This window comes from Haliaeetus albicilla, chromosome 18 (genome assembly GCF_947461875.1).
Source record: "Haliaeetus albicilla chromosome 18, bHalAlb1.1, whole genome shotgun sequence".
Classification (NCBI taxonomy): domain Eukaryota; kingdom Metazoa; phylum Chordata; class Aves; order Accipitriformes; family Accipitridae; genus Haliaeetus; species Haliaeetus albicilla.
In genome coordinates, this window is record NC_091500.1 from 7,529,378 (window position 1) to 7,556,301 (window position 26,924).

At 44.7% G+C, this 26,924-nt stretch overlaps 1 protein-coding gene across 6 annotated transcripts in view; it reads right to left on the reverse strand.

The window, feature by feature from the left end:
- The window catches only part of EVA1A (eva-1 homolog A, regulator of programmed cell death), a 213,145-nt gene that overhangs the window by 48,544 nt on the left and 137,677 nt on the right, over positions 1-26,924 (reverse strand). For 2 of the 6 annotated variants that reach the window (XM_069805661.1, XM_069805660.1), the window contains exon 1: positions 18,829-20,258. The exons of 2 other annotated variants lie outside the window; for them this stretch is intronic. In XM_069805661.1, the coding sequence (XP_069661762.1) occupies positions 18,829-19,102 (274 nt within the window). In that variant the 5' untranslated portion in view covers positions 19,103-20,258. Of the gene's footprint in view, positions 1-18,828; positions 20,264-26,924 lie in introns of those variants that run through there. 2 more of the 6 variants (XM_069805662.1, XM_069805664.1) reach the window with 2 other exon arrangements.

A 26,924-nucleotide genomic window follows, 5' to 3' on the forward strand; every position in this document is an offset into this window, starting at 1 on the left:
AGTAATAGTAAAGGAATGCTATGAGCAACAGGAAACCCCAGCACTGACAGGGCCTTGCTGAACACTACACAAACCATACAGCACAAGCCGCACCTGAGAGGACCTTTCATATTGCACAAATATTCAATCCCCCTGCCAGACTGCGTGCATGATTTTTCTTCGTTTTTTATTAGCCAAGATCAAAATCCAGCATCTAATGAAAGCTCTAAGCCTCTCTAACCAGCAGGAATAAGAAAGATGCCAGCCTAATTTCCTGGATTAAGACAAAACAACAGGAAAGTCTGGGAGGTCTGAGTCTTACCTTAGACTCCCGGCAGCAAAGTGTGGCAGCACCACATCTGCTTCCCCCATCAAAGAAAATGCCAAAGCTCACTTTTAGGGTGATGTCAACAGCAGCTTCCCGAATTAAAAAAATCACCATTGTTCAGAAATCCAGAACACCCAGCTAAAATCAGCAAGGTGACAAATGGCAGCTCAGCAAAGCTCAGCACATTGCTGGATGCCACCCATGTCACATAGATGCACTGACCCCCCAGATCGCTCACTGATGGATGGGAAACTTCCCACTCTCAAAAATGTATGTGCAGGTGGTGACAAGCCTGAAAAATGGAGCAGGATGAAGAACTCCAAGCCCAAAGCCATGCTGTCGTCATCTGCCAAATGTCACATCCCTGCTCACCAGCTCTGCAAAGATAGGAGATGCTGGCTGTATTAATTCTCAGCTTTCATGTCTTATCTCTTTCTTTTTTTAACCAATTTGAAATCATATCTCAATTATCCCCTCATTACTTCAATTACTTTCTTGTAAGCTTCTTTCATTTCATGTTAAAATGTTCCCAAACTTTCTTTCTAATCAAGATAATAGCAATTAATTCAGAAAGCTTGATTCGTAGGTGAGTTAGGTCCATTTACCCCTCTCCAGCCTGCAAACCAACCACCTTTGACTCTTATAACCCCCTGGGAAACCAGGATGACATTTTAGGGAGGGATACTGCGATTAAGAAAATACAGAAAATATATAGCATTGTTTGCTATTCATTCACCACCTCAAAGCCATTTCAGGGTAATGTGGCAGTTCTACACTTGCCTCCTTTGTGTCAACTTTCACAGCTGAGGGCGTATAATTTCTTCTGTCTTCCAGTTGCTTTTCTCCCCAGAAAGATGCCAAACCTTTTTTGCAAGCTACGGGGATGATCTCACAAGTTTCTAATCACAAATGTTTCTGCTGTGGGTGACTGCAAGTGATGATTCAAACTATGCGAGTCCTGTTCCAATACAAGAGCGTAAATATGCAGCCGCTGCTGCTTGGAACGTGGCCACTGCTTAGCAGAGCAGAAACACACCGCATGTTCCTGGGAAAAGCAAGAGGGAGTCATTTGTATAGCATGTGAAAGGTTAGGTAAAGCTGGGGGATTTGTACAGACATAGGAGACATGGCAATTCCAGCACCATCAGCTTGGGCATCAGTGCAATACTGACTCATGCAATGACCCCCTGCAGCCCTTCCCTAATGCCCTCTGCCTCCTTTAACCCCTACGCATCCCACTGTTGAGGCAAAAAGTCCAGGAGGTGACTTGCTGCAACACTAGAGGCTCTACGTATAGTGTAAAGTTGCCTTTTTCCAGCCAAGCCCATACATAAAAACAATACCTGTCCTCCCTCTTCAATCTAGGGGAGTCCCATACACGCCTGCAGGTTGCCAACAGCTAAGGACAAAAACATGGGCAGTTTCACATCGTTCCTCCCCTTCCGTAGCTCTTGTTCATCTGATATCAGTCTCCCATATTTATCACTGTGAAATCAAGTTATATATTTGAAAATATATATCAACTGTCTGACATTTGAAAATCTATTTACAGTGCTTGTCTTCTCATTACCCTGTTTACTTTACAACCTTGATTTTATTGAAATGCCATTTTAGAATATTGATTTCACTCAAATTGCAGGAAAAAAAAAGAGCTTTCTTGAAGAAAATGAAATATATATTTCATAGTCAACAGACAGGAAAATCTGTCTGAGTCACTCTTGCATAGAGAAATAATTGGCCCATTTAAGAGGGATATGTAATGTTGCATAACTCAGACGACCAAGGGCTAAGTGCTGGTGTGCTGGGGAGATTGGGGGGTTCAAAACCTGCTTACAGTCCAGCACCATCAGACCATTTATTCAGTCTGTGTTTCTACCTTCCCCGGTTGTGATAATGAAAAGCTCTGCAGCTAAACTTGGCATTTAACTCTTTATGTTCTCTACTGCATCTATCACCATGCTACCAGCTCTGTGGGTCTCTCCACTAAGCTTTTGGTAAAAGGTGGGTGAGTGGGACTGGACCTTCTCCAGCAGATGGAGAAGGTAAGCAACATTGGCTCATTTTGTATATAAACATTTTGCCAGTAACGCTTTGTCAATGAGACGCACACTTGACATTGCTATGCAAACTGTACCTCATGCTGGGGCCAGGAACTCTATTTGCAGCTTAGTTTCTCCTTCCAAGCAATAGAGTTAAACTACATGAGCAAAAAAACTTTTTGGCAGAGACTAGCTATGTCTTTACTAGGAAATTTATTAATAGAGTTTGCCTGACAGAGTTGTAAATCCAGGTAAGTAAAGCAACCCTTTATCTGAGGAGGAAGAAAAAAGGCATCATTACAAAGGATAGAGATTGTGTTCATTGCAGGGCTGTGAACAGTCACAGGAGATGGATCCACCTTTCTACCAGAGAGAAGCCCTAAAATCCTCTGTGTGACACGGTCCAAGTGCCTTCCCACCCCATCACTTGTCGTGAGTGCTAAACCCTGTGTATCACTCATTGCCTTACCACAGGGGGAAGTGTCAATGAGTTCGAAGAAAAGAGCTTTGCAAGCCCTTATGGGGCTCCATATATGGAGACTCCAGCTGTGAATCTTCATACCAACTAAAAGGACTGGAGGCATGTAGAACCAAGATACACAACCAAAAATATTCCCAGTGGAACAAAGATCTAGTGAGGTGGGAACTCCCCTGCAAAGCTTCTCCCTGAAGGAGATAATTATCAGCCGCTGAGCTGCCTCTGATAAGGGCTGTTTCTGCAGCGTTAGCAGCCGCTCATTGCTCACTGGTTATTACTGTTGGCCAGTAAAACTGATAGATTGGGGTTTCTCATGGGAAGAATTACTAATTATTCAGTTATAGTAGACAGAACACGGAGTGGGAATGTACTGACCCACAGACCACTGGAAATACCTGCGGGTGGATGCGGAAAGACTGTCCCTCTACCATGGATGACAAGATCCTTCTACCACACTGCTTTAATTAAGCAAAGCAACCAGATTGCTTTACAGACCGTTAACCCTGAAAACGTGCCTCTCGTACATTCTGAGCGACCATCTTCAGTTCAGTTGCAAAACAGGAGTGCCACAAGACTATGCAGCACTTTAGGCATGGGTTCAAGCCCTAATCCACCCATGCATGTTGGTAATCACCTAACCCTGAGAGGAGCATCCTCCTAGACCTTCTGCAATGAGCCAGTGAGGACAAATCTTAGTCTGAAGCCACCTTTAACATGACTAGACCTGCATGCTTCTTCCCAGGAGCCAAGGAGATAAGTCTCCTTTCGTCCAAGCACCACAGCTCAGCCAATCCCAGCACATGCTTCCCAGCACCATTCGGGAGAAGACGACCTCCTCGGGCAGGCGTCATCCTCAGCCATGTCACAGAGCTGTTACCTGCCTCCTCCTCGCCAGAGTGCATGCCCAGACAGAGTCATGGCAGAATGTCTGCACAGAGACAGAAGGCACTCTTGGCCAAAGCTCAGGCCTCAACAGTAATGCACAAGATAAGCAGAGCAAGGGTGGCTGCGTCAGCTGCTTCTCCTCCGTGTCTTGGCTCCAGGCAAGAGAGACATCTCACAGACGTGCAAGAATTTTCTCTTTGGACTCTCTGCTGAAACTAGCATGAGACGCCATTTAATGTGAGTTGTGAGGATGTACTTAACGCAGCTGCTATACTGCAGTGCCCAAACAACTCGCCACCTCCAAAACACTACTCTTCATAACGTCGCGCTGAAGCAGGACACTGCTCTGAGTCTTATTTCACAAAACCCCATCACAGATGCTCACCTACATTGCCAGTCTATGGCAGTCCAGAGGCCACGACATGTATCACCAACAGGGCTGACACCACCAAGGAGGTACAATTGGAAAGAGCATTCCCATGTAGACTTTTGCTTAGGGAAAAAAAAAAATCCATCAGAACTGTTGCAGAAAGAAACAGCCTTGGAAACCTTAAGGCCAGAGTTTCAGACTCAGGGGAGTCTTCTATGTCTGAGAAAATGGGACAACTGGAAATATGGAAGCAACCCAAACTTGCCACAAAGTGGTCTCTGCAACTTGCTGCAAAGCTGACAGATATCTGTATTTCTTTATGCTACTCCTGTGATTAACAATAAAAATAAATAAATAGCTTTAGTTAGCTGTGTCCTGAAAGAACAGCCACATCACGTGGCAAGTCCCCCAAGGTGTCAGGACTGAAATTGGGCCCTGGAGAGCCCGAAAGGGCACAACTTCACCACTTGGGCTGAAGAATAAGCAGTCCCTTTCGGTCCCACAAGCAGAGCTTATCCGTGGGGCACAGGGCTGCAGTGACAAAACGGCTTTAGCAGAGCCAACGTGTGCGCAGTCGGCCCAGCATGGCTAAACTCCCAGCTGCAGGGTCAATTCCCAGGGGATGAGATGGCATGTGCTAAGATCGTATAGCCCTGCTAGACCTTATGGAATTACATCTGGCCCCTACAGCAGGTGGACTGGAGCTAACGACTCCAGCCAAATCTCCAGCTCAATGTCTTATTAAAGTAAATCCCTACAAAACACTACTGACTCGTTATGGCAGATGCCATTTGCTGCTTACAAGAGAGGCAAATGAAGCTTCTGGGTAGGAGGGACCTCCAGATGCACAACCTGGTGGTAAGGAGTGATGTCCCACTCTTTCGAGAGCACATACGTTACTCAATGGGCCAAACACCAAGAGGAGAATTCTGAACTTTTTGAAGCAGTTCTTAATGTCACCATTGAACTTACCAACAGCTACTAGAAAGACATTTAAGACAATTTCCCTCTTAAATTTACTCTAAGAAACAACACCTATTAGCCAAAGCTGCCTCTGCAGTGACAGCTAGGGTATATACATGAATCTCGATCTATACGACAGGGGGATCGGGAAACAGGTAGCCTGTACTGTAGATACTTGCCTTAAAAATGCTGTCATTGCAATGTTCACATTTGCTCCTAATCCATCTGCAGGAAACCTCCAAATATGAAAAGTTATTAAATCCAGAAACAATAAATTATCTACAAGGAAAAGGGAGAAGAGGCAGCTCCTTTAATCTCCCAATAAAGAAGCAAAGGAAATTGCATCATACCCAGATGGGAGACTGATGTGGCTGGCCAGACAGACAGGGGGATCGGTGTGTTGGCATTAATGGCATTGCTTCCAGAGATACAGACAGACAGACACTAGCTATAGAGAAGAGGGCCAAAATGAATGTCTAGATCCAACTCTCTCTTGGCCGTCCAAGAGTCTTGATGCAATTTTTGTATCTGGTTACTATTTCTCGTATAAGGTGCATCAAACCCCTGGCCCCAATGCGTGGAGGGGAGTGAACTTTGCCACTCAAACACCTTTCTGATGCAGTTCTCAAACAACGTGGGAAAGGAAACTTAGAATTCTCTTTTGCCAGGTGTAAAACCCACCAACTCTACAAAGTGAGGCTGAGCTGAAAAACTACACTTGTCTTAATTTTCAGGGCAATGTAAGAAGAAATGAGAAACAGCTTTTTGATTGAGTTTTCTGTGTTTTTTTAGCACTGCAACCTTTTGGTTTTTTCTGATCCATTATCTTGTCAGTAGCAACAGTTTATTTTCTGGCCTCCTTCCACAAGCTCTCTTGGTCAGATAGTGGTATTTGTTTTAATGTAACAAATATGGTTGTTAACCAAAAAGAGGCAGATGTTTATCCCCAGAATGTTCCCTGCCCGATCCCAACCCCCCTTTCACCAAGATTACTTCTGAATTAAGTGCATTTAAAAACCTGTCTGAAGTAACTACTCCAGAGACCAACAAATAACTGTTACTTAGCGGAAAATTATATTCTCCGGCCTTTGTTCCCTCTGCCCGTGCCCCTTACCATTTACACCTCTCCAAAGCAAAGTACTGCCAAACCAGAGGAGGCCAATTTCAGACTTGCTCTCACCCTCTTATTGCTGGGTAAGGGGTTTTTCTATGCATCAGCACCCCTGAAGACTTAATGTATGGAGCCCCAGTACACCATTAGCCTTGACCCAGCTGGAGTGACTCTCCGAAAAAAGGAAAGGAAGAGCAGAAATCAACAGGAAGCTGCTTTCACAGCCAACTAAATGAAGGCAGATGATCTGCCACTGCCTGAGACCAAGCTGACAGCCAGTTACTACAGAGCCACCGAGAAGCAGTAACTGTGGCTCATCTGAGCCCTGCAAAGCCCTGATACGCCATCTGCTTTTGCTCCATCGTACATCCTAACTGCAGTTTCGTGCTCGCTGGGGAGCATCCTACAGCACAGATGGCCGAGGCGATGCTGCTCACTCTGTTGATACAAGATCCAGTTTAAGGGAGCAGTTCCTCACTTTGCCTAAATTGGCCATTCCTAAGGATCTGCTGGAAAGCTGGGTGCGAGGTCACAGCCAAATGTAGATCTAAGCCTGGAGAAGCAGAACAGGCAATAAGAGCAGTGACAGGGGGCTCTAAATCTCTGCAGGGCCCTCAACACCTACCTATCAGCCTGAATGACTTGGCATGGCAGAGGTTAACTCAAAGAGCCACAGAAGGGGGAAAAACATCTTAAATTAGAGGCAGGAACATTCATCAGCGAAAAGAAAAACCTCCCTTTCCATTGGGATCTGCCTTGGTAAACACAGAAGACACAAATCAACCTGATCGCCCAGCCAACCCCTCACCCCGCATCCAGCCAGGGTGCAGAGCCGGTCCCCTTTGCTCTCTCCGGCAGGACACTCTGCAGCTTTCCTTCTCTGAAGTTTGCTTACATTACTGGCTGCCTTTGCTGACATTGGCAGCTTGCTCAAGCCTTTGTAAAACTATTTTTTCTTGGATATACTTAATCTATCTTATTTTTATCCCATCTGTGAGAAAAAACAGCCACAGCACAAACCAATGTGCTTAGCAATGCTGCCAGCTCCGCGGATCCCATGACCTCCTAGCTAGGTTGCTGCAATGTTTTCTGTTTATCTGGTGCTGCTCTTGTGCGCTCACCCGTGTCCTATCCCTAAGGCAGCATGCATTTGCAAGTTCTCTTAAAGGCCTCTTTCAAGGTGAATTAACTGAGTCTCATGCATACTATATTGCTGAGTGTGGACTTCCAGACCTTTCTTTTTCCATATAGTTTTAAATAGGTTTAGACTGAAAATCGTCCTGAGGGATCCGACATGTTTTTCATACACGGGTCCTGCAAATGAAGTTGGATGCACTCCCTGAGAGAATCTGCTACAGCTCAGGGTGTCCCAAACAAGGACATATGGACCACTAATGTCACATATGCTGCTTCAGAGGGATCCAGGACCAAAGAGACAGCAACGGCTGTACCCATATATGTCAGCTGTCACAATGGTGGAATACCACTGCCAAGGATGGTACCACTTGAAAAACAAAGGTGGAATGCCTGATGTAATTGCCATGGAAGTCAATTCAAGGGAAGTATATGGCTGCCGCTATCCAGGAAGATGGACTGAATGGTCTCGCCAGTCCTTTTTCACCTTTTATTTAGGTACCTATGAAAACAGCTGGGTTGGCCTGCTTTGGGAGGTGGTGGCCAGAAGCATGTGAGACAGTGGCCAGCGACGACTGCTCCACACAGGGCCATGCTGGCTTGCCAAGTGCTGGGAAAGTCTCCAGGACCCAGGGAAGGTAAGAGCGTGTCTCTCCTTCTGCCACTCCAGGTAGCACTGCGGTTGGTATTAAGCCTATGGTTTGGAGACACGAATATGTCATTATCAAAAGGAGATCTGCAAAACCACTTCAAGCAACTGTTTGTAAATCCATGTGTGTTTGTAAGTCGAAATATTTGTAAATCCATCCCCACCAACTAGAAATACATGAGTCAGTGACTATGCCAGGCATATATCCACAGTTTTTACAGGAAGGCAGAAAGACATAATCCTTTTTTTAGATCAATATTTTTAACCAAAATTTCCTGAAGTAAATGAGTAAAGCAAAGATTTTTTTAAAGGTACCTACTTAAGTACTTAACTGTGCCTTTCACTCTCCCCACTTCCAAATGAAGGAGCAGGACACAAGATGGTCCTTCTATTAGCAAGGACTGACAAGTCAAGCTATACTCTTATATCACTTCACCTTCTTATAAAAAAACATCCATGGCCTAGCTCGCAACATTAGAAAAATTATTTTCATTTATATATAATTAAAAAAATGGCTAAACTTTGAATATTTACCTCTTACGTTTATTTTTCCCATTTTCTTTGCTGGCTCACTGGCCAGCATGGAAATGTACAGGTATGGGTCTTCTTCATTTGTTTGCAGACTGCCTCAGACTTATAGATGAAGGAGTGCTGCTCCAGACAATGCTACTGGGAAGTGCCCTCCTTGGCATGCCAAGGAGGTGCGAGTCTTCTCAAGATACCACGAACCTTGTGCTTCCTCCATCTCTGGAGACACTGTAACTCCACAGTGCGCAGTAGCACAGCACAGTCCTTAATGCTGAATTAATTCAAAAGAACAGGAGTACATGGAGTTCTTAGGGAGAGGGATGTAATTACTGCATTTTCAGTTCTCCTGGAAAAATGTAAAAGTGGCATTTTTCTGGAGTTAATGTCTTTTCCTGCTGCTCATTCTGGCAGGAGGCATCCTCCTGTTTTTCCTGACTAGCATTCATCTGTTCCTTTCTAAAACAGAGGAGATAAAGGAGATGCCTCCTATGAGATTGGGTGGGGAAGGAGTTGTGGTCCACAGGTGAAGCAGGGAAACACGGAAGATCTGGAATGCTCATTTTCCTAAGGATTTCACTTAATCAAATTATCACCAAACTGCAAGCCATTTCTAACCACTAATCACCCGCTGCCTGGAAACTATTTTGAACAAATGTAAATGTACAAAATCTCGTTGATGAAAGCCTTGAAATGTAGATCCTGGGAAGTTTGTGAACTAACAACTGTGGAGAAACAAAACCACAGTTTCTTTTCATAACTTTGATCCTATTCTAGGGGCAATACACAGGCACATGTAACAGATCTTTCCTTCCTCTCTATTTTCTTGCCAAGGATGCCATTTAAATTCTTTGGAAACAGCACTATAGCTACTCCATGCTGTCTATCCTCCAGAATATATCAGATGTTATTTAAATAAATGCACGCTAGAATTTTTCTACAATGCCTCCTGGTAAATAGCAGCCATAATGAGCCTACGTTCATATTAAAAGGGAAAAAAAAGCTGAACTGAAGTCAAACGGAACAATTTGGTATCGTCCTACAGTACGAGACTCTGCATAGTGATATAACAGATTAAATACTTAGAAGAAGGAACAAGGGATCACAGATGTACCCCCACAAAAACTGCAACCTGCCTTAGCACTGACTTCTTCTCTTTGTCCATTGAACCTTACAGGAAAGACTTGTCACTGTATGTTGCACCACGGCAGTGCAACAGCTGAATCAACTACCCAGCTATGGACAAGGGGGAAACAACCCCACAGATACCCTCAAGCAGTCCATGTTTCCTCCTGAGGACTTCTGAGCAGGTTGACTTCATACTTCTCTAAGTTGCATAGTTCAATGGAAACAACAAGGTAGAACTAATTCTCTTAAAAGCCATGAAGATTTTATGTTAAGTTTTCCTCTACTATGAGTTTTTAATCTGTAGCTCCTTATGGCCCAAAGTTATTTTGCAGATTGAAATATCAGGTTGTTTTCTGCAGACCAAAGTTCAAACCCTGATGGAGGTTCACATTTTCCCTGTAGTAATCTAGTCCCTACAGTCCCCATCACAAAATTTGTGCTCAAAAGCAAGACCCCAAGCTCAGAAATTCAGTGAAAAAGAGGATGGAAGAGATGACGTGGCTCTTCAGCTGCCTACCTTGCAGCCAGCTCTTGAAACTATAATTGCCCAGAAATAAAATGCATGCAAATTCAGAAGATAAACAGGACAAAACCACAACACAGGCAAGCCGCATCCATTTATCAATAAAGCAAGAGCAAATATTGATGAAACAGGAGATTTTTTTCTGAGCCCCTGTTTGGAATCTGCTTTTTCTTCCAGGGTCAATAAAACCTCTGGTTTCAAACTTTTGCATATACACTTTGAGAATTAGCATGCTGTGAGGTCTCGCCACGGACAGCATGTCTTTTCTTAAGCAACATGTACAACAGAAAGTCATGGGGATTTTTTTCATCCTTCCCTCCTTAATAACACAAAGCAGGCACATAGAGCTTTTCATTTTTCCAGCACGTTGCAAGCAAGAATGAATGAAACCTCTGACAAGATGGCTTTGAGGTAGCACTCCCATTTCACAATTGGATTAAGATGACCTTCCTACTGTCGTGAATGTTGGACTGGTGGAGGACACAGGCTTCTTAGATCTTCCTCAGATCCATAGCAGTCCTATGGGGCACATTAGGTCCCAAAGAGCCACTGCAATAGGGCTATAATTTAGGGCGCCTGCTTCAAGCTGTGCTTTTGTGAAATAACTCTAGGCTGTCCAGGAGACATGGAAAGGCAAGTTAGAAGTTTTATGTCCACCCCTCAAGGTTGCTTCTCTCAAGCAGGTGGTTTTCTTCATATCTTTGCCTGCATTCCTGTATTTCCCAGAAAATACCTTTATTCCTTCCTCCCTAGTTCAGGTTGTCTTTTGCTCTTTGCTGTATGCTTTCACTTTACCTCTGACCTGATTCAAACTATGTGACCTCTGCCATGAGAGGAAAGAATCAAACGTCAAGAAAGCTTTTACGCTATTTCTATAGTAGTGAATTCTACTGTAGTGAATTTCTATAGTAGTGACCAGTTCAGAACACAAGCATTGGTGCTGAAACTTGACTGTGTATGCTCTTACACAGCTATCATCTCACATGCTTTTAGTCCAACCCAACTGGTATCCACCCAGATAAGGCTCAGGAACCTGCATGCACCATGTGCATGGGAAAGATGAACCACTGGAGCACTCAGTGTCCGCAGACACAGGTGCCTCAACCTTCTTAAAATTTCCCTCCAACATCCATTGTGGCCATCAGACAACAGCACTTTGACCTAAGCATCTGTCTCAGAGGGATAGGTGACAACTCACAGTTTGGTATCCATCTCCCCACAAATGTTTGCAAAACATACTCGCTTCGGAGCAGGGAACCTATTTTTCTGATTCTGGAATCCACTTGTACTACTTTGATGACACCATTTACATTTGCTTTAAGGGTATATACTCAGGAGGGGGAAAAAGCAGCTTAGTATACCTGAGAATTGGTCCCACCAAATCTCCACCTTTCCTTTAACTGCTATTATTACACATAATAGGAACAGCAAGCGTTTCAGAGCAGAAACCCTACCGGTCCAGGGCAAATGGGTGCAGAGGCTTTATCATTGTTGCAATGCCAGGGAAATGAACAAATTTGCCCCCTGGGTTGAAGCTAAAGGAACGAAATTCTTGAGCCCTGCCTAAAATCACATGGGTCCGCTTGGCTCGGCTGTTGTTGTTCCATGGTGATTCACAAGCGGTTCTCTGCCTTGCTTTCTGCTCTGCTGTGTGATGCTTGGCAGTGAGCTGCACAGTTAAAGCTGTGCAGAGAGCAAACTAGGGCCCTGGATGGATACATTTTTTTTAATTTTTTTTTTTTTTGCAAGCAAGCTCCTGCCTCAGAGGCAGCTCTAGAAAGTTACAGAAGAGGCAAGGTCTGGACAGAATCAGCGAGTATTTAGTGTTGTTGGAAAATAAAGTCAGATTGCATGGCGTGATAGCCATGTGATTCTCTTCCTAACATGCATAATTTCTCTTAGCAACAACAACAGGCAGTGCCTTGCATACCGCTTTGCAAATACTGATTTAAGGCCAACAATACTTCTCCAGATTGTAGCCTGTCCTTTGCACCTGCAAAAGCCAAGCTATGGAAAGTTGACTTTGTTCCACGTTTAATAAAAGCCTTACCTTGGTGTCACAATAACAATCCTGTAGACATCCCACCCAGCAGCACGACCCAGAGCACCTGTCTTAAGTGTTGAGGCATTCAACACAGTCAAAAGGAGAGCACTGAATTTCTGAGGAGTGACTCAGAACCTGTAAGCCTACACTAGGGTCCAGGCAGACAGGGTGTCTGTGCAGGGCAATTAGGTGTTCCTGTGCCAAGTGAGAAACTGCTGAGAGCCAGCTGGAAACACCAAGCACAGGGCTATATCTGAATAGGTGCCTACCTCCTGGCTTGGTCCTCTCAGAAGCTGGTTGACATGGCAGAGAAGCCTTTCCTAAATACCAGCTGGACGTTCTCAGTAGCGGTGCATGAGATGTTCACCACCTGACACAGTAACCACCAGAAGGAGAGGTGATGCAGACCCACGCAGAAAGGCACAAGCAGAAGTTGGAGGTTGACTTGACTACTGTCACGGTGCCCGTGGTGTACTCCTTCCTCTCCGGGAAGGGTTTCTGCTGCCACTGTTGCTCTCACTACATGCAACCTGTTTTAAAGCAGTTTGTCAGGAAGAGTTAGCATGCCTGGCAGGTTTCCCTAGCCCAGGGTTCTTCAAGTAAGCAAACAAACAGGAGGGAATTCCCAATTTTGCATTTGTTTGCCTTTCAAACAATAAGACTCAATACTGAGAGCTATTTAGACTCTGGCTGACCAAATCTCATACCCAGATCTTCCATACAGGCCACCGGTTGCAAGTTTGGGACAGAGAATAGAGGTGACAATTTTTTGGACACAAAACTCAGGAGGAGAGGGTAACCCTCCTTGCAGGCTTGGTGCTGTTCAAGCCTCCTTAGATGGCTGAAGAGCACCCCTTCTCACTTCTAAATTGCAGCAGAGAACGGAAAACACTTAAAGATGACTTCAAAAAAAAAAAGGAAGCAAGGACTGTCACCAACAGTTGATCACTCCCTGCTTCCAACTCCTGCTTGTGGAAGAGAGATAAGGGAGCTTCCCTGTACTTTGGGCAGATCTCTACTCCTTCATTCCTGTGCACACCTGGTACCTGGCAGCACACATTGCTGTGTCATTCGTGGCATCATTGCTCTCAGCAGAGCTTTTTGGACTTGTTCTGTAATCAGCGCTAAATCTGCTAAATATATTAATCTGATTGTAACCATTGAATCAAGTGGAGGAAAAGAAATAAGGAATTTAAGCTTACAATCTGCCAACTATTCCAAAAAAACAGAGCATTGTGGATAGTAAATAGAGAGAAAAAACAAAACAAGGGTCAGAGGAATTTGAGTCTTTCATGGTCACTGATGTAGTAAATCAGCACTGCAGTTTAACACAGCCAAATGTAGTGTAAAGTAATATGTCTGAGGGAAAGGACTGAGCTTGAAAGCACATATTTAAATGTGACATTCATGCACTACACTAGCCAGGAAAAGGAGGCTGATTTCATTAAAGAAAAATAAATCTCTGAAGACTATACAGTCCATGTATGCATTAATAAAGAAGAAGGAAAAAAAAGAAATACAAGCATAATTTAGGCTATGTCGGGGGGGAATCACAGTGACCAGTAAAATAAAAGGAGCACAAGATGTATATTATTAAGCTAGTGAAATTAAGTCCATCTGGGAAACTCCACAAGAGTATCTTGCAGGTAGTGTGTCAGGTGCCAATGAGAATGAGATACCAGCTTCAGCTGTTGTTATCTCTATCCTTAGTACAGTGACTGATGACCAAGAAGCAAACTCAGATTTAATTAGCAAGCTCTCTGTATATATTTAAGTTAAGGTAGCACCTGCATATTTAACTTACGGCAACTTCAGATGTTCTCAGCTTTCCACTGTGCTGGTCCCTGTAGAAACAGCCCCCACTTGAAAGACAGTCAAAGAGGAGAGAGCAGGGAGTGGTGGTCTTTCCATTGCCAATGGTCAGTGCAGGAGGAGAACTTTGAAATGTCATGGTCACAGAGCAAATCAGAGGGCCAGATCTGTATTTTTTTCATAACCACGGAAAGCCTCTGAGAACACTCTCCAAACTGCAGGTAGAAAGATGTGTTTGCTCCAGTGAAAACCAGCTGCCGCTGGTGTGGAAGGGGACAGGCTGCTCTGTGCTCCTCAGGGTAAGAGCAAACTAAGTCTGGTCAAGGACACTGGAGGAAAACTCCTTGTTTTTAGCAATGCTGTGGTTCTGCAATGGTGCAAATGGCCTGGGGTGCATTCAGAGAGACTCATCCCAGGATACTGCTGGGAACCGGCATCAGGAAGATGAGGTCCGAGCAGCTCGAGCTGGAGTTCCCACCAGTGGCTCTGCGGAAATCAGGTATCTCAGGGTGAACATCCCAACGCTGACCTTACTCAGAGGCCAAGTTTATTCTCAGCGGGGAAAGAAAACCTTTCACAGTTACCAGATTAAGCTGATCAAGAACTAACAAGAACTGGAGAAGCAACAGGAGTGGCCTCCTCCACTCTGCCTCCAGAGAAAAATCTGGCTTTTATTACAAAATTCCAGCCTCAAGCTTCCTCCCACAGGATAGACCAAGGAGGCCCAGACTTGTACGAATTAACCAAAAATAACACTTCCAGGGAGGGAGAGGATGACTGAGGGGATTGCTGATGGGATACAAAGGCCTCTCACCTCCTTCTCACCAGTTCAACTCCAGAAGTCATCAGGAGTAAGGAGGAAAAGCCTCTGGCTTTGAGCTGTTTGGTGCCCTTCGCTGATTTACTGGGAAGCAAGCGACTCTGCCACAACCACGAACATGTCTGGCAGCCCCAAGCCAGTGGACAGAAGAACAAAAACTGTCCTTCCAGCCTCAGCATTAATCCATTTTAAACAGCTGTGAGTCGCACGGTGGCAAGGCTCAGACTGATAGCAAGCTTCAGTCTCCAGCAGCAAATGTGTTTAAAAATAGCCAAAGCAAACAGGATACTGTTTGGAGAGGGAAGGAGGCACGCACCTTTTCGGCTATGTTTGGCCAGCAGCAGGGATATCATCTGGTTGATCCTGACCATCTCCGCTACACATCCTCACTGCTCTGGCAATGTCCTCTGAACAGAGCAGGGATCAACAGCTCCCTGGAGCAAGGAGGCAAGGACTATCCCCAGGTAGTGGCATTGCATTAGAAGAAGGAAAACAAGAGATTTGTGCAGGTGAGCTGAAGACTCACTAGAGCATGTAAATGTTACCTTAATTTGTGTATCAGCACTCAAATACCACAAGAGCTGGAGCTAAACAAGAGCAAAGTGGATGAACACAGCGTGTCTGATTCAGCCTGGGGAGACAGCCAGGAAGCACCCACAAGTGTTAACCAAAGCTACCCCAAACGCTGCTGCTTTTTCCCGGGTGAACCCCATCAGAAACTGAAGCAGAGGGCAGGTAACACGCTGCTGGGCAGCAGCAGAGCATCCTTGGAGCAACCTCAGGCAGGACAGGGCGCACCACAGCAAGCTCCAGCACTGAAGCAGGGAAAAGCAGCTCAGAGGAAAGGACCACTAGAGCCGTAAGAAGCCACCAGCGATGAGAGATCTCTGCTGGAGATCTCAGTGGCCCCACCGTGGGCTTGTGGAGCAGCAAACGGTCTGGCTCAGGGACTAGAAGTAGCACAGACCCGCTGTGACAAAGTAAGACTTGTTCACCCTGCCCTTGTGCAAGATGGAGAAAGGGGGAAGGGAAGCACGTGCTCACTCCACCTTCTTGCAGAGTCTTCACAACCTGCGGCCTCTTACAATACTGGTTCCCCCACTGCAGTGAAGTGGCCACGAAGAGAGACTTTACTCAAGGTAGTACTTTGGTGAGGTAATTTAAGACAACAGGATTAAACTGAAACAGACAATTTATGTTGTGCAACAGGAAATATTTCCAGACAGTAAAGTCTGTTGGGCTCCAGAGTGCTTTCCCAAGGTAAGCAGCAGAACTGGAATCTCCATCCCTTGACTCATCTGTCAAGGCTTCGTGAGCGCTGAAAGTGTGGTGTGGAGAACACGCGCGCACAAGGAGAGAGACGGGACAGGGACCCTGGTCTTTGCTTTTACAGCAGTTCTGTGTAGAACAAGGTTCCATTACCAGAACAAAACCCTAAGACTTTGGGCAAGCAAGAAAGCCAAAAAAGCCAGAAAGGTCTTGGTGGTACTCAAGACCCTTCAGTTCCCATCATGATTTCACCCTGAGTGGGTTTCTCCTGTTTTGCTTTCTCCTTTGCAAGTTGCAGAAAAAAGCAGACATGAAGGGACTGATTCTTATCTGCCCTCAACTGCTGTAAATCGGGAATAACTTCACTGAAATCAGTGGAGTGATGTCAGCTTAAAATGAAATGGGTTCAGATTTAGAGCTGAAATAATTAAGGATGAAATTATGTTCATCTCCCACTATAGCACCCATAGGTAAAGTTTTAGCATAGTTTAGAAACAGACTCCCAAAACCTGCATTTGAGACAGAGGCTCATGTCTCAACACCTATATATATGGATGGATTTCTAAAGGACTTCAGGTCCTATCCACCCTTCGAGTACCCAAAAGCAGCACCTGAAGCACGGTTAGCCCCCCCCGACACCTTGCGTAGGCAATGATTCGATTCACCTCAGAGGTGAGCTGCCTGTTGGACCCCTGCAAAAATGTCAGTCCGTCACTCCATTTCCTTTCATATCAAGAAACAGAGAGCACAGTTCCAGGTAAATACTGTTTCTTCAGCTCCTTAGAGGTGCTGGGAGTGACTGCTGCTACAGCTTTCCTCCTCCCGCTGTTACATGAGCTCATTAGCCTCTTGGCTACGTCTCTGCTAGTAAACTAAACCGTGCCAGAGCCCTTTCTTCAGCCCTGAAGCCAACTGGCACAGCCTAACGCCTACATATTATTAAACTCTGTTACGCTCTGAAACAAGGTGACCGCATCCAAACTGCCTTTCTGCCATCCGAACTCCCAGCAACACCCAGGAGTCGTCCCAGAACAACCCATGTGTATCACCGGTGTGGTAGCACAGACCATCGAGACCAGCTTACTACCACAGGTGTAAGCTAGCTGTGGGGAATGCTGAAGGTGAAGAATACTTTTTGAAAAATCAATAAGGAGTAGCACAGTGCTGAGAAAAGAGTTCAGGAGATGGGAAGACCCAAAAAAGTGTTTCCTACTCAACGCGATTTTTTTAAAAGCGCGCCTTTCATATAGGAGCTATGAAACAAACTTTCAGCTTTAACCTAGAAACCGACTCCAGGCAAAGCTTCAGCAACGTCTCCTGGGTCCCCCATTGCTAATGGCAGCAGGACAAGGGATGCCAAGGCTGGGCAGGGAGCTTGAACTTTCCCCGGCCATGGGAGGTGACGTGCCTCGGCTGGAGGCCAGTGCGAAGGAGTGATGTGCTCCGGGTGTGCCCAGAGCCCCCTTCCCATGTTCCCCATCTTGTACCTTCCTCCACTGCGTTCCCGTCCTGGGGATGGGGGGCCAGGGAGGACTCTACTGCAAAGCTAACATAAAACGAGGAGGAGCCGAGGGAGCAATATGAATTGAGCAATGACTTGGAGGTAAACACACTGTACACAAAGCCTTAGGATCATTTTTCCCAGGGCTAACTCGAAGGCTTTTTTCCCCCCACTTCTAATTAGCTGGTAAATACTGTACATATAATTGACCTTTCTAAATGCTGCTGAATAGCTGGAGGTGTGAGGAGCTAATCCTGCCTGTGAAAACCCTGGGGTTGTGCAGCACTGACTCTATCTGCTGGTGTATAATGCTCTGCAAGTGCTTTTTTTCCCTCACTTACTGACACATTGAAATTTACTGCCCTGTGTCAGTGAGTTCAAGAAAGCCTTTTAACTCTGAAAGCTCCGGGAACCGGCTCCAGCACATGCCTCAGGATTTCTCTGTCAGTTTGTTACGCCTTGTTTGTCCAAGAAACAGTCAAGACTGAACGAGTCAGGAATGACAGAAATAGTACATGAAGTCACAGTCGCTCCACTTTAAAGCACAAACATTTGTGTCATTTTCCTACCAAATAAATAAATATATGTGCGTTTAGCGAGCAAATAAGGAAATGTCAGAGGAAAGGCATTACAGGCAGGTTTTTACAGATGCCAGCTGATTTGTGCCCGCTCCTCCAAGCGAGTGTAATACAGACTCCTGCAAGTATCGGTCCTTTCTGGTCCGAAAAGCAATCACCGGGACCATACACCCCCACAAACCCCTTGAACACTACCGCAAGCAAGCCCTAGGAAAAACCTGTGAGCCCTAGACTGAAGCTTAAAGACAAACACATACGTGAAAACGCTGAGCACCCCCTGCTCTTTCCCTCACCTCCCTTCCCTGCCTTCCTGGCTTCTGTACAGCCCCACGCTCATTTCTCCCTCCCGTAAATAGCTCTTTTTTTTTTCCCCATCAGTCACATCAAGCCACCGGCGTCCGCAAAACAGCATCAATGCCAGCCCTCGCAGATGCTGACCTCTCTCCTGTGGATCCGGGGCTCCCGAACGACCGGCAGGACCACACCGCAGCCCCTCGCCCACCCACCACCCAAACACGCGGCGCCGGCATCCCGCAGCCGCCTCGCTCCCCACCACCCGCGTGGACGGGACCACGACCGTCGGCGGCGAAGTTTGCGAGGGACGAGGACGTTTTTTTTGCTCTCGCTGCCTTAGGTTCGCGGCAGCCCGGGAAGAACAGCTGAGCCGCTTGGAGAGAAGAAAGTTGTTTTACCGTTCGGTTCTTTGGCGTTGCCGGCAGCGGGCTGGGAGCTGAGGCCGTGGGGAAGGCGAGAGCAGGAATGCGGCGTGACAGGCGAGAGCGTGAGGTATGCCCCTGCCCTCTCACATCCTTCCCAAAATCCGCCAGTTGGGAGGGCGGATGCCTTGTGCGTCTGCGGGAGGAGAGGAGAGGGGAGCGGAGCGCGGGAGCGAGTGTCGAGGAGGGCAGCAACAGGAAATGACACAGAAACTTCACCAGGCTCCAATCCAAACTTGGACCCCGACATGAAAGAAAGGGGAGGCAATTGGGTGGGGGGGATGACGGGGGGGGGGAGAAAAGAAATTTTTCCCCCTCATTAACCAGCCTAAAAATCTGCTGACTGGAGAAAAAAGAAAACAACACTGTGACAAGTTTTATTAAAGCAAGGAATGAATGGGCAGGCGAGGGGGGGGATTCCCGTCAGAGTTTATTTATTTGAGCGGGAGTGGTGTGATGATGTTAGACACTGAGAGCAAAATGCCGTTTTCAGCAGCTTTCTGGCTTTTCTAAACTCCTCCAATACTCCAGCTTGTGCCTGAGGGCGGCAGGCAAAGCAGTGTCCCCCCCTTGCACCCCGTGGGTGAGCCGCTGCCTGCGAAAGGCCGCCTAATTCTGTCCGGGGTTGCAGGCGGTCGCTCTGAAATGCAGCGCTGCCTGCAGCTCCCGGTGCTTGGGGACGGCGGAGGAGACGGGCCAGGGCTGCTGGGGTTGTGTGCCCAGCCCGGAGAGGAGGACACGGCTCCACACGCCACAGGGACAAGGCAGGCGGCAGCCCAAGCGCCGGTGAGGTACAGCAATGGCATGACCCACAGAAGCAGAGGATCACACTGGGAGAGTGGTCAAACCTCTGCCTTGGTGGATGCGAGATACTGCCTTGATTGAACAAAGTTGGACGGATATCTTCCAGCAAGGCAAATCCTCTGAACGTCTCTCTACACGCTGGGTGCAAGGGGACGATGACTATCGAAGTGGGTGGCAGTTTTTAAAGCATCCTTTAGACCTAACACCGGGTACGCACGTGTCCTTGCAGGCAGCCCAGACCTAGCTTGACTTTAGGCTCTCTGCAAACCCCACCTGCCTTTGCAGTAGGCAGTGCCGTAAACCCTTTGGTAGTAGCCCATGGGACCTTCTAAGGGGTCCTCTCGTCCTCCCAATTTGGGACCCACACCACCACTGTAGGGTGGATGAGCTGTCCACACAACAGGTCACTATAGACTGAGGAGCAGGTCAAATGGAAACTTTTCACTTGGAAGTAGGTGAATCGCCCCTTATCCTGCTTAAAGATGTCCCACCAGATACAGTAAGCTCTAGGGACAGTTGAAACCCAGGTCTAAGCTCAGATTCAACTCTTTCCTGGAAAGAAAATATAAACATAGTCATTCTGGCCACAAATTTGAAAGTGATGGGAGATTTTTTTTTTCCTTAAAATTGAGTTTTCTCAGGCTAAAGGTGGCCTCACTGAGACCTCTCCCCTCCCCAGTCAGTTTAATAGGAATGTGATATTCCTATTAAAATAAGAATTTTAAAATATTCGTATTTAATAGAGATAGATTAAGGCTAGGTGAGATCAGTCATTTGATCATTTCAATTACCTGCTCTGATCGCCTGCATAGCTGAAGCCACAGAGTGGTGTCCCAAACCAACACCAGAACCACCACCAATTATGGCACGTCTTTCAAGGAGACATCCCACCCTGAATCAGAGACTTTCAGTGAAGGACAATCTACCCCAGATATAAGTTATTTCAGTGGCTATCACCCTGTCAAGAAGAAGGGCTGCCTGTTTTAATCTGTATTTGTCTGGCCTCGCTCTCCACCCTCAACCCTGGCCATCACTCATCAATCCACTCCAGGAAGCTACAGATCAGGCATGGACAGAGAAGGGCTGCAGCCCACCAAGGTACAGCTCAACCTCAGTTTACCCTCAGCACAGCAGGAATATTTCAAGCCCAGGCATAGCTGGGATTCCTCCAGTATTTGGGTTGAAAGCACCCAGGCCATGCAGCTCCAAGTGGAAACTGGAGCCTGCTGTTCCCTCACCACATAGGCTCAACCTTACAAAACCACAGACAAGTTATCTCGTAACCTTGTCCTGAATAAATAAAATTAGCTGAGCTTTTTTAATCTCTCATGGTAAGGCAGACTTTATGGACAGACCACAAATCGTGCCTGTCACTCTTTCGAGATCCATTTCCATTGCATTAAAGTCCTTTTTGAAATGTGCCTACCAGAACTGGATGTGGTATTACAGTAATGATCTCACCTGTGCTGTAAATTTTTAACACACTTAGACTGGTATCCAGTTGCTCCATCAGAAGCATCATCCTCTTTGCTGTGCCTTTGTGAATGTGGTAGCGTGTTAACAAGCCGAATTAGGGATTTATTGTTATAGTATTGTTTTACTCCAAACTTCAACCTTAAATACAAAACACTTTAAGATTTGGCATTTATACAGTGTTTAACATATGCTTTGATCCAAACAAGGGCTTTGACCTGCCTAACCTCTGGTGTATTTTTTTCACTCTTTTGAATGACCTGAGCACGATCTTAAGGTATCGGTTGTCACTCCCTTAACAAGAGGTTATTTTCAATTAATCAAAGAAATATAAACAGAGGCTTGTATTGAGTTCAAATAAGCCCAGAACAGTTATGGCCTTAAAACAGATGTTTAAGGCTGTGTCTCCTTTCAGATCAGAGCTGGTGTACTGTCAAGAAGAGGTCTTGCAGAACTGTTTGCCCAACCAGCTCAAAAAACTACTATCAGCTCCAAACCCTGATATACTCCAGTGTGGCCCATTGAAGTCAGCAAATGGGGCAGCCCATGATGCAGATTAGTGTATCCAGGCCAAAATCAGATTTGCAAGGTCTTTATAGATTAGAGAGAACAGCAGAAGGGAATTAGATAGCACCATATTATTTCAAAGTAAGGATAGCCCTGTATCAAGCCCAGCATACTATACCTGTTTCCCCATGGTTCTGATCCTGACAAGGTAAAATAATAAAAACAGAAGATGAAAAGACTGTAAGAGACTGTTGGTGCACCTTGTAGTGAACTAAACAGTGTCAGGGCTGCTCTTTGGCCCTGGGGCCAGCAGGAACAGTCCAGCCACACACATGCTGGAGGCTAAACACCCTTAACCTCCAAAAAAGAATGGCCCTATCCAGACCACTTGTTGGGAGCAAGTTCTGGCCAATGCTGATGTTCAAGCCACGCCAGAGAGCTGCTGCTGGACTGGGATAAACAAGGACCATGATATAATTTAACATCAGCAATAAAAGTTTTCCAATGCCAGGGCCCTGGCGCTATTTAATTATCTTAACCAATTAACTAAAATATAGCTAGTCTCAGAATGACAAGTTATCCTAAAGCCCCACAAGATTTTGCTTCATCCCAAAGCCTTGGATAAATGCAAGCTTGTCCCTGTGAGTCTCGGACTTTTCTACACAGCTTTTAACATCCTTATTTCTTGCACTTCAGACACTGTGATTTTTGTCCATAAGCTGTCCAAGGCAAGGAGCACATCTACCCCTGGAGTTTTGCCCTTGCAGTTCAAAGCACAAGTACGGCTCCCTAAATCCATGGGGTAGGAGGTATCTCCACTCAGCTTAGCCATCTCAAAGATATATCTGAACTAAATACTTGTGCTGTCTCTCTGTAGTTAATAAAGAGAGACTGACACTTGTGGAGGATAAGTTGTCTTATCCAAACATAGTTTAAAACAGGTGAGATGAATCTCCTCTGGAGCCTAGCTAATTCTTTCAATCTCTGCACCTAATTTTTCAGTGTCTAACATGGGGGACAAAAGCAAGACATGTGTTTGCCCGGCATAACAGAGCACAGATTATTTCATATCTATAAAATAAATATGATGATAGTGTCATCATGCCTTTTGATGCCAGAAACAAGTAGTCTTGTATAGCCTCTGAATGAGGTAGACTCTGATTAGGCCATTAGGTTTCATGCAGTTACTGCTGGAGCTCGATAAACTGTGTGGCACTAAAGTGTATCTTCTCAGAAGGGCATCCACTCCGGATTACAAGGCGTCAAGAGAGGGGAGAAGCCACTGTATCTTTCATTAGCTCATTATCATGAGAATAATAAATGAGTTTTCAATGTGAATTAATCTGATGTAGCTTCCTGTACTACTTGGTTTCGTTGTACATTTATGTATATAATTAAATATCTCTTTGCTAGGTGCCGTTTTCTCTGTCTAAGAACACTTACTCAGTATAATCAGTTAGCTTTTTTGAAAGTTTGTTCTGATAAACTAAGCTCACTCACAAATAGCACCTGCAGCAATTCCTGGAAAAGGTATGGGCAACACATTTGAGAGTAATCACTTTGCAATTAGCTTCCCTGACAATGAACATCACATTTCCATTTTTACCGAAAAATAAGACTAGTGACAGGGAAAAGGTGTGTTTCAAAAGGACAGGTTTTGCCTGTTTATTTTTGAGGATGTGCAACATGCGATCCCTTTCTGATAGTCATTCACCTGTGAGATGTTTAGGTCTACAAGGTTTAGCTGTCCTATCCAGACAAGCAAGTAATGAGATTCTAGAGAGAAGTAACACACTTTTGCATTTGCTATATAAAGGGAATGAACAACAGCTTTGTTTTACTTGTTTGGGGGGTTTTGTCTTGCTTTTTTTTTTTTCCTTTTTTTTTTTAAAATGAGAACTGTCCAGAGCTTAGTTTGAAATCCAGTGGCATCTTGGTCCACGATGGAAGGCAGTGGGACCTGTAGATGAACAACCCACACTACCCTGGATAGGACTAGAAGAGGGGAACCAATCTTTTTTTATCCTATTGGTAAATCTGTAACTAAAACCACAATGCTAACCATGTGCCAGAACGTTGTTTTTATTAGCTATACTCTCACCTTGTTTTATCATTCAGGGGAAACTACATCTATTTGAAAGACTATCTTAAACCACTTACAGCAGGAGGATTAAGGTCTGGTGAATTCAAACAGAAGGAAGAGTCTTACATACAATTTCTTTGTTCAATACCTTTCATTTCATGCTAGAATGTCTGAATCCTACAAGCAAAACTATAATGCCACAGAGATGAAGCCTTTTCTGGCTTTTGCAGTTTCATAGAGATCACTGCAGTTTTCATACATTAACATTAGATTACCTGCTATTTTATAAAAAATATTCCTATACCTTTCCAGGCATGCCTGCTCCTTCCCATATTCTTTTTGGTATTTATGAAGCCAGCTACACAGACTTCACAGGCAAATGACCTTTAAAACTTAATGAAGATCTGTAACATTTACATCCTATGTATTTTACAGCAGAGAAAAGCTGGTGTCAGCTTCTCCCCTCTCCTTCCCCTTCCCCCCCCAAATAAGAATTGTTTCTGTCAAGTCCGTCCCTCTCCAGAAAAATCTGACCTACAAATGGCTTTCTCATAACTCAGCAGACTAGTTTAGTCCTCAGATGGATTTATCATTAACCACATAAGCACATGTTGTCCATTCTGTCCGACCTAATGAATGTGCTATAAATAAAATATCTCTAAAAGCAGGTTTCACCATACTTACCCAAGCTGTTGCTGCAAGTCCTTGTAACTCCCAAACCCACTTATGTTAGAAACATTAATCACTTGATTATAATTCAAAGCATCAGCCCTCTACAGCTGAAACTCCCTAGCACTTGACTTTGGCTAGACCTCTAACCTCAACTTATCACTTTCAGGCGTACTCCACATTTTCTTCTCCAATCTGTCACTAACGTAGAAAAGACGTGGGAAGTCACTTTTGAAAGGTATTTTTAACCTAGGAGTGTCTCATTAAACAGAGACCTTACTATGGAAACTCTAAAATAAAACCTTTCCCACTTTACTTGGTGTAGCAATCTGAAAATATCAGAGGTATATTTCACCACAACTCATGTCATTGAAAACCAAAGCAACGTAAAGAAAAAGGAAATTCTTTTAGAAAAGACACCGTGAGTGTAATTCCTACCTATCCCACAAACATTTTATATGATCATAGGATTATCTGTAGAGCTTTGTATTGTCCAACTTGAATGAAGGAAGCTGAATCAAGCCATCTATTAATTCTGACTTGCCTGGTCATTCATTAAGAGTGTACATGGACAGTTTGGGTTGTTTTCTACTTATTTCAGCTGACAATATACAGATCATATTCCATCTTGAGCAAAGTTTTTAAAAGCCCAGAGAAACAAAAGATTAATTGTAGGAAATTATTTTTAAACATCATATGGTTTAGTCTGGAAATAGAAAGACAAAGATAAAACTCCCAGAAGGACAGCCACAGCTAATGAGAGCCTGAGAGGAAATGATCACACATTCTTAGTTCTTCTGATGGATGTTCTTCTAGCCTTATTAATCAGAAGTTTGTGATGTCAATAAATCACCGAAGTATGATAACAGATGAAGGTGAGTTTGGACGTAAAATGATCCATGGTGAAGGATTACAATAAAGGAGGAAAAGGAGGGGGAGCCAAATACAGTTTTATAAACTGCATCCTCAGCTTGTGAGGACTTGTAGATAATAAATGTCATTCCTTTTCCACATTATCTAGGAGATTAAGAATGTTTCTCAATGTATAACTGCTGGGAAGCCTCTGTAGCACCTTCTCCAGTTACTCCAGGAGGTTTACATTACATCAATTGCTTTATTTTTTCATCAATTATGATTTCATTTACAAAGAGGAACTTAAAAGTACCTTTCTTCTTTTAACCTCTTTTGGAGGAAGTAAGCTCCAGTCGCAGAAGAGGAAAATCCAGGCAAAACACCAAAGTTTTTGACCTTCCAAGGTTTGTCAAAGATTCTGCTTTGAGATTCCAGCAAGTTTTTTAGTATGACCTTATCCTGCCTGAATGATCCTATGTCACAGAGGTGTCAGCAAGGTCTCTATGCTTCCAATTAGTCTATATACAGAGCTGTTGGTTTCTATATTCAGCAAAACCACCCAGCTATCAATCTACATGTATCGCAGTTTGCGGTTTTTAAGGAAAGCATTTCCCAGAGCACTTCAGAAGTAAATAAATGCATTTGAGATGCTATTGCTGATGAATCAGTTCCATTCTCTGCCTTCTACTAGTGGTTTTTATGCTGCAGAATACAGCCCTGGTCATCTGAAGCAAAACAAAGCCATGCTTATATACTGCAAATTCAAAATGGAAGGTTATTAAAACGAGGCATTTTGCCAATAAGGCAAAATTTACCTTGAGTAATGAAAGCCAGAGGCATACCAGACACCTAGGAGAGAAAGGACAGAAGTGCAATGGATGCTTTTGGGGATGCTTTCAACTGAAATACAAATTTGGGTGCTTCCCATGTAGGTTTCAATCAGTTTTGCCATAACACAGAGAGATCTCCAAGCTGATGCCCTACCAAGCTGACAATGTTACCTTATGCAACAGGACAGCACTTGGTAGGTAAATGCATCAGCTTGGTGCAGATGCAGTGAAACTATGCAAGGGACATTGCTTCTTGAACTGATAAGCCCTACCAACAGAGCACATTAGCTTGCATGCAGTGTGGTTATTATTCTGCGTGGAGCCAGCCCAAACACCTCCATACTGTACTGTATTCTGGAGTAATATAAATTGGGAATTATAGTTGTGTTTCACTATAGTCCTCAGAGCTTCCCTTGCTGGGACTATAGCTGAGATGTCTCTGTCACCATCTACCCAAACGCTTCCAATTCTAAGTTGCAGCAGCTGACAAGGGGATAGATCAGCTGGGCAGTCAAAGGGACAGCCTTTGAATTGATGAGATATTCTTGTAGAAAATAAGGACAATTTATCCCTCAAATGACTGCTTTGTACTCCATGGAATAGTGGGGACAGCATTTCTGTTATTTCTGTTCTTGCCAAGGTTTCTCTGTGTAGCTATATTTAAAGGGAAGTACTGAAAATACACATGAATGGACATTAAATTACAGAATTTTCCTCCAGGCTTTCTAAGCCATCATGAGCAAGAACAGGAGACAAGTACATGTTAACATAAATTCTAAGCTGAGATGTGTAATTTTACCTACATAGAAACTGAAAGAGTGGAGAAAAGGGAAAATTAAGAGAAAAAAAAGAGG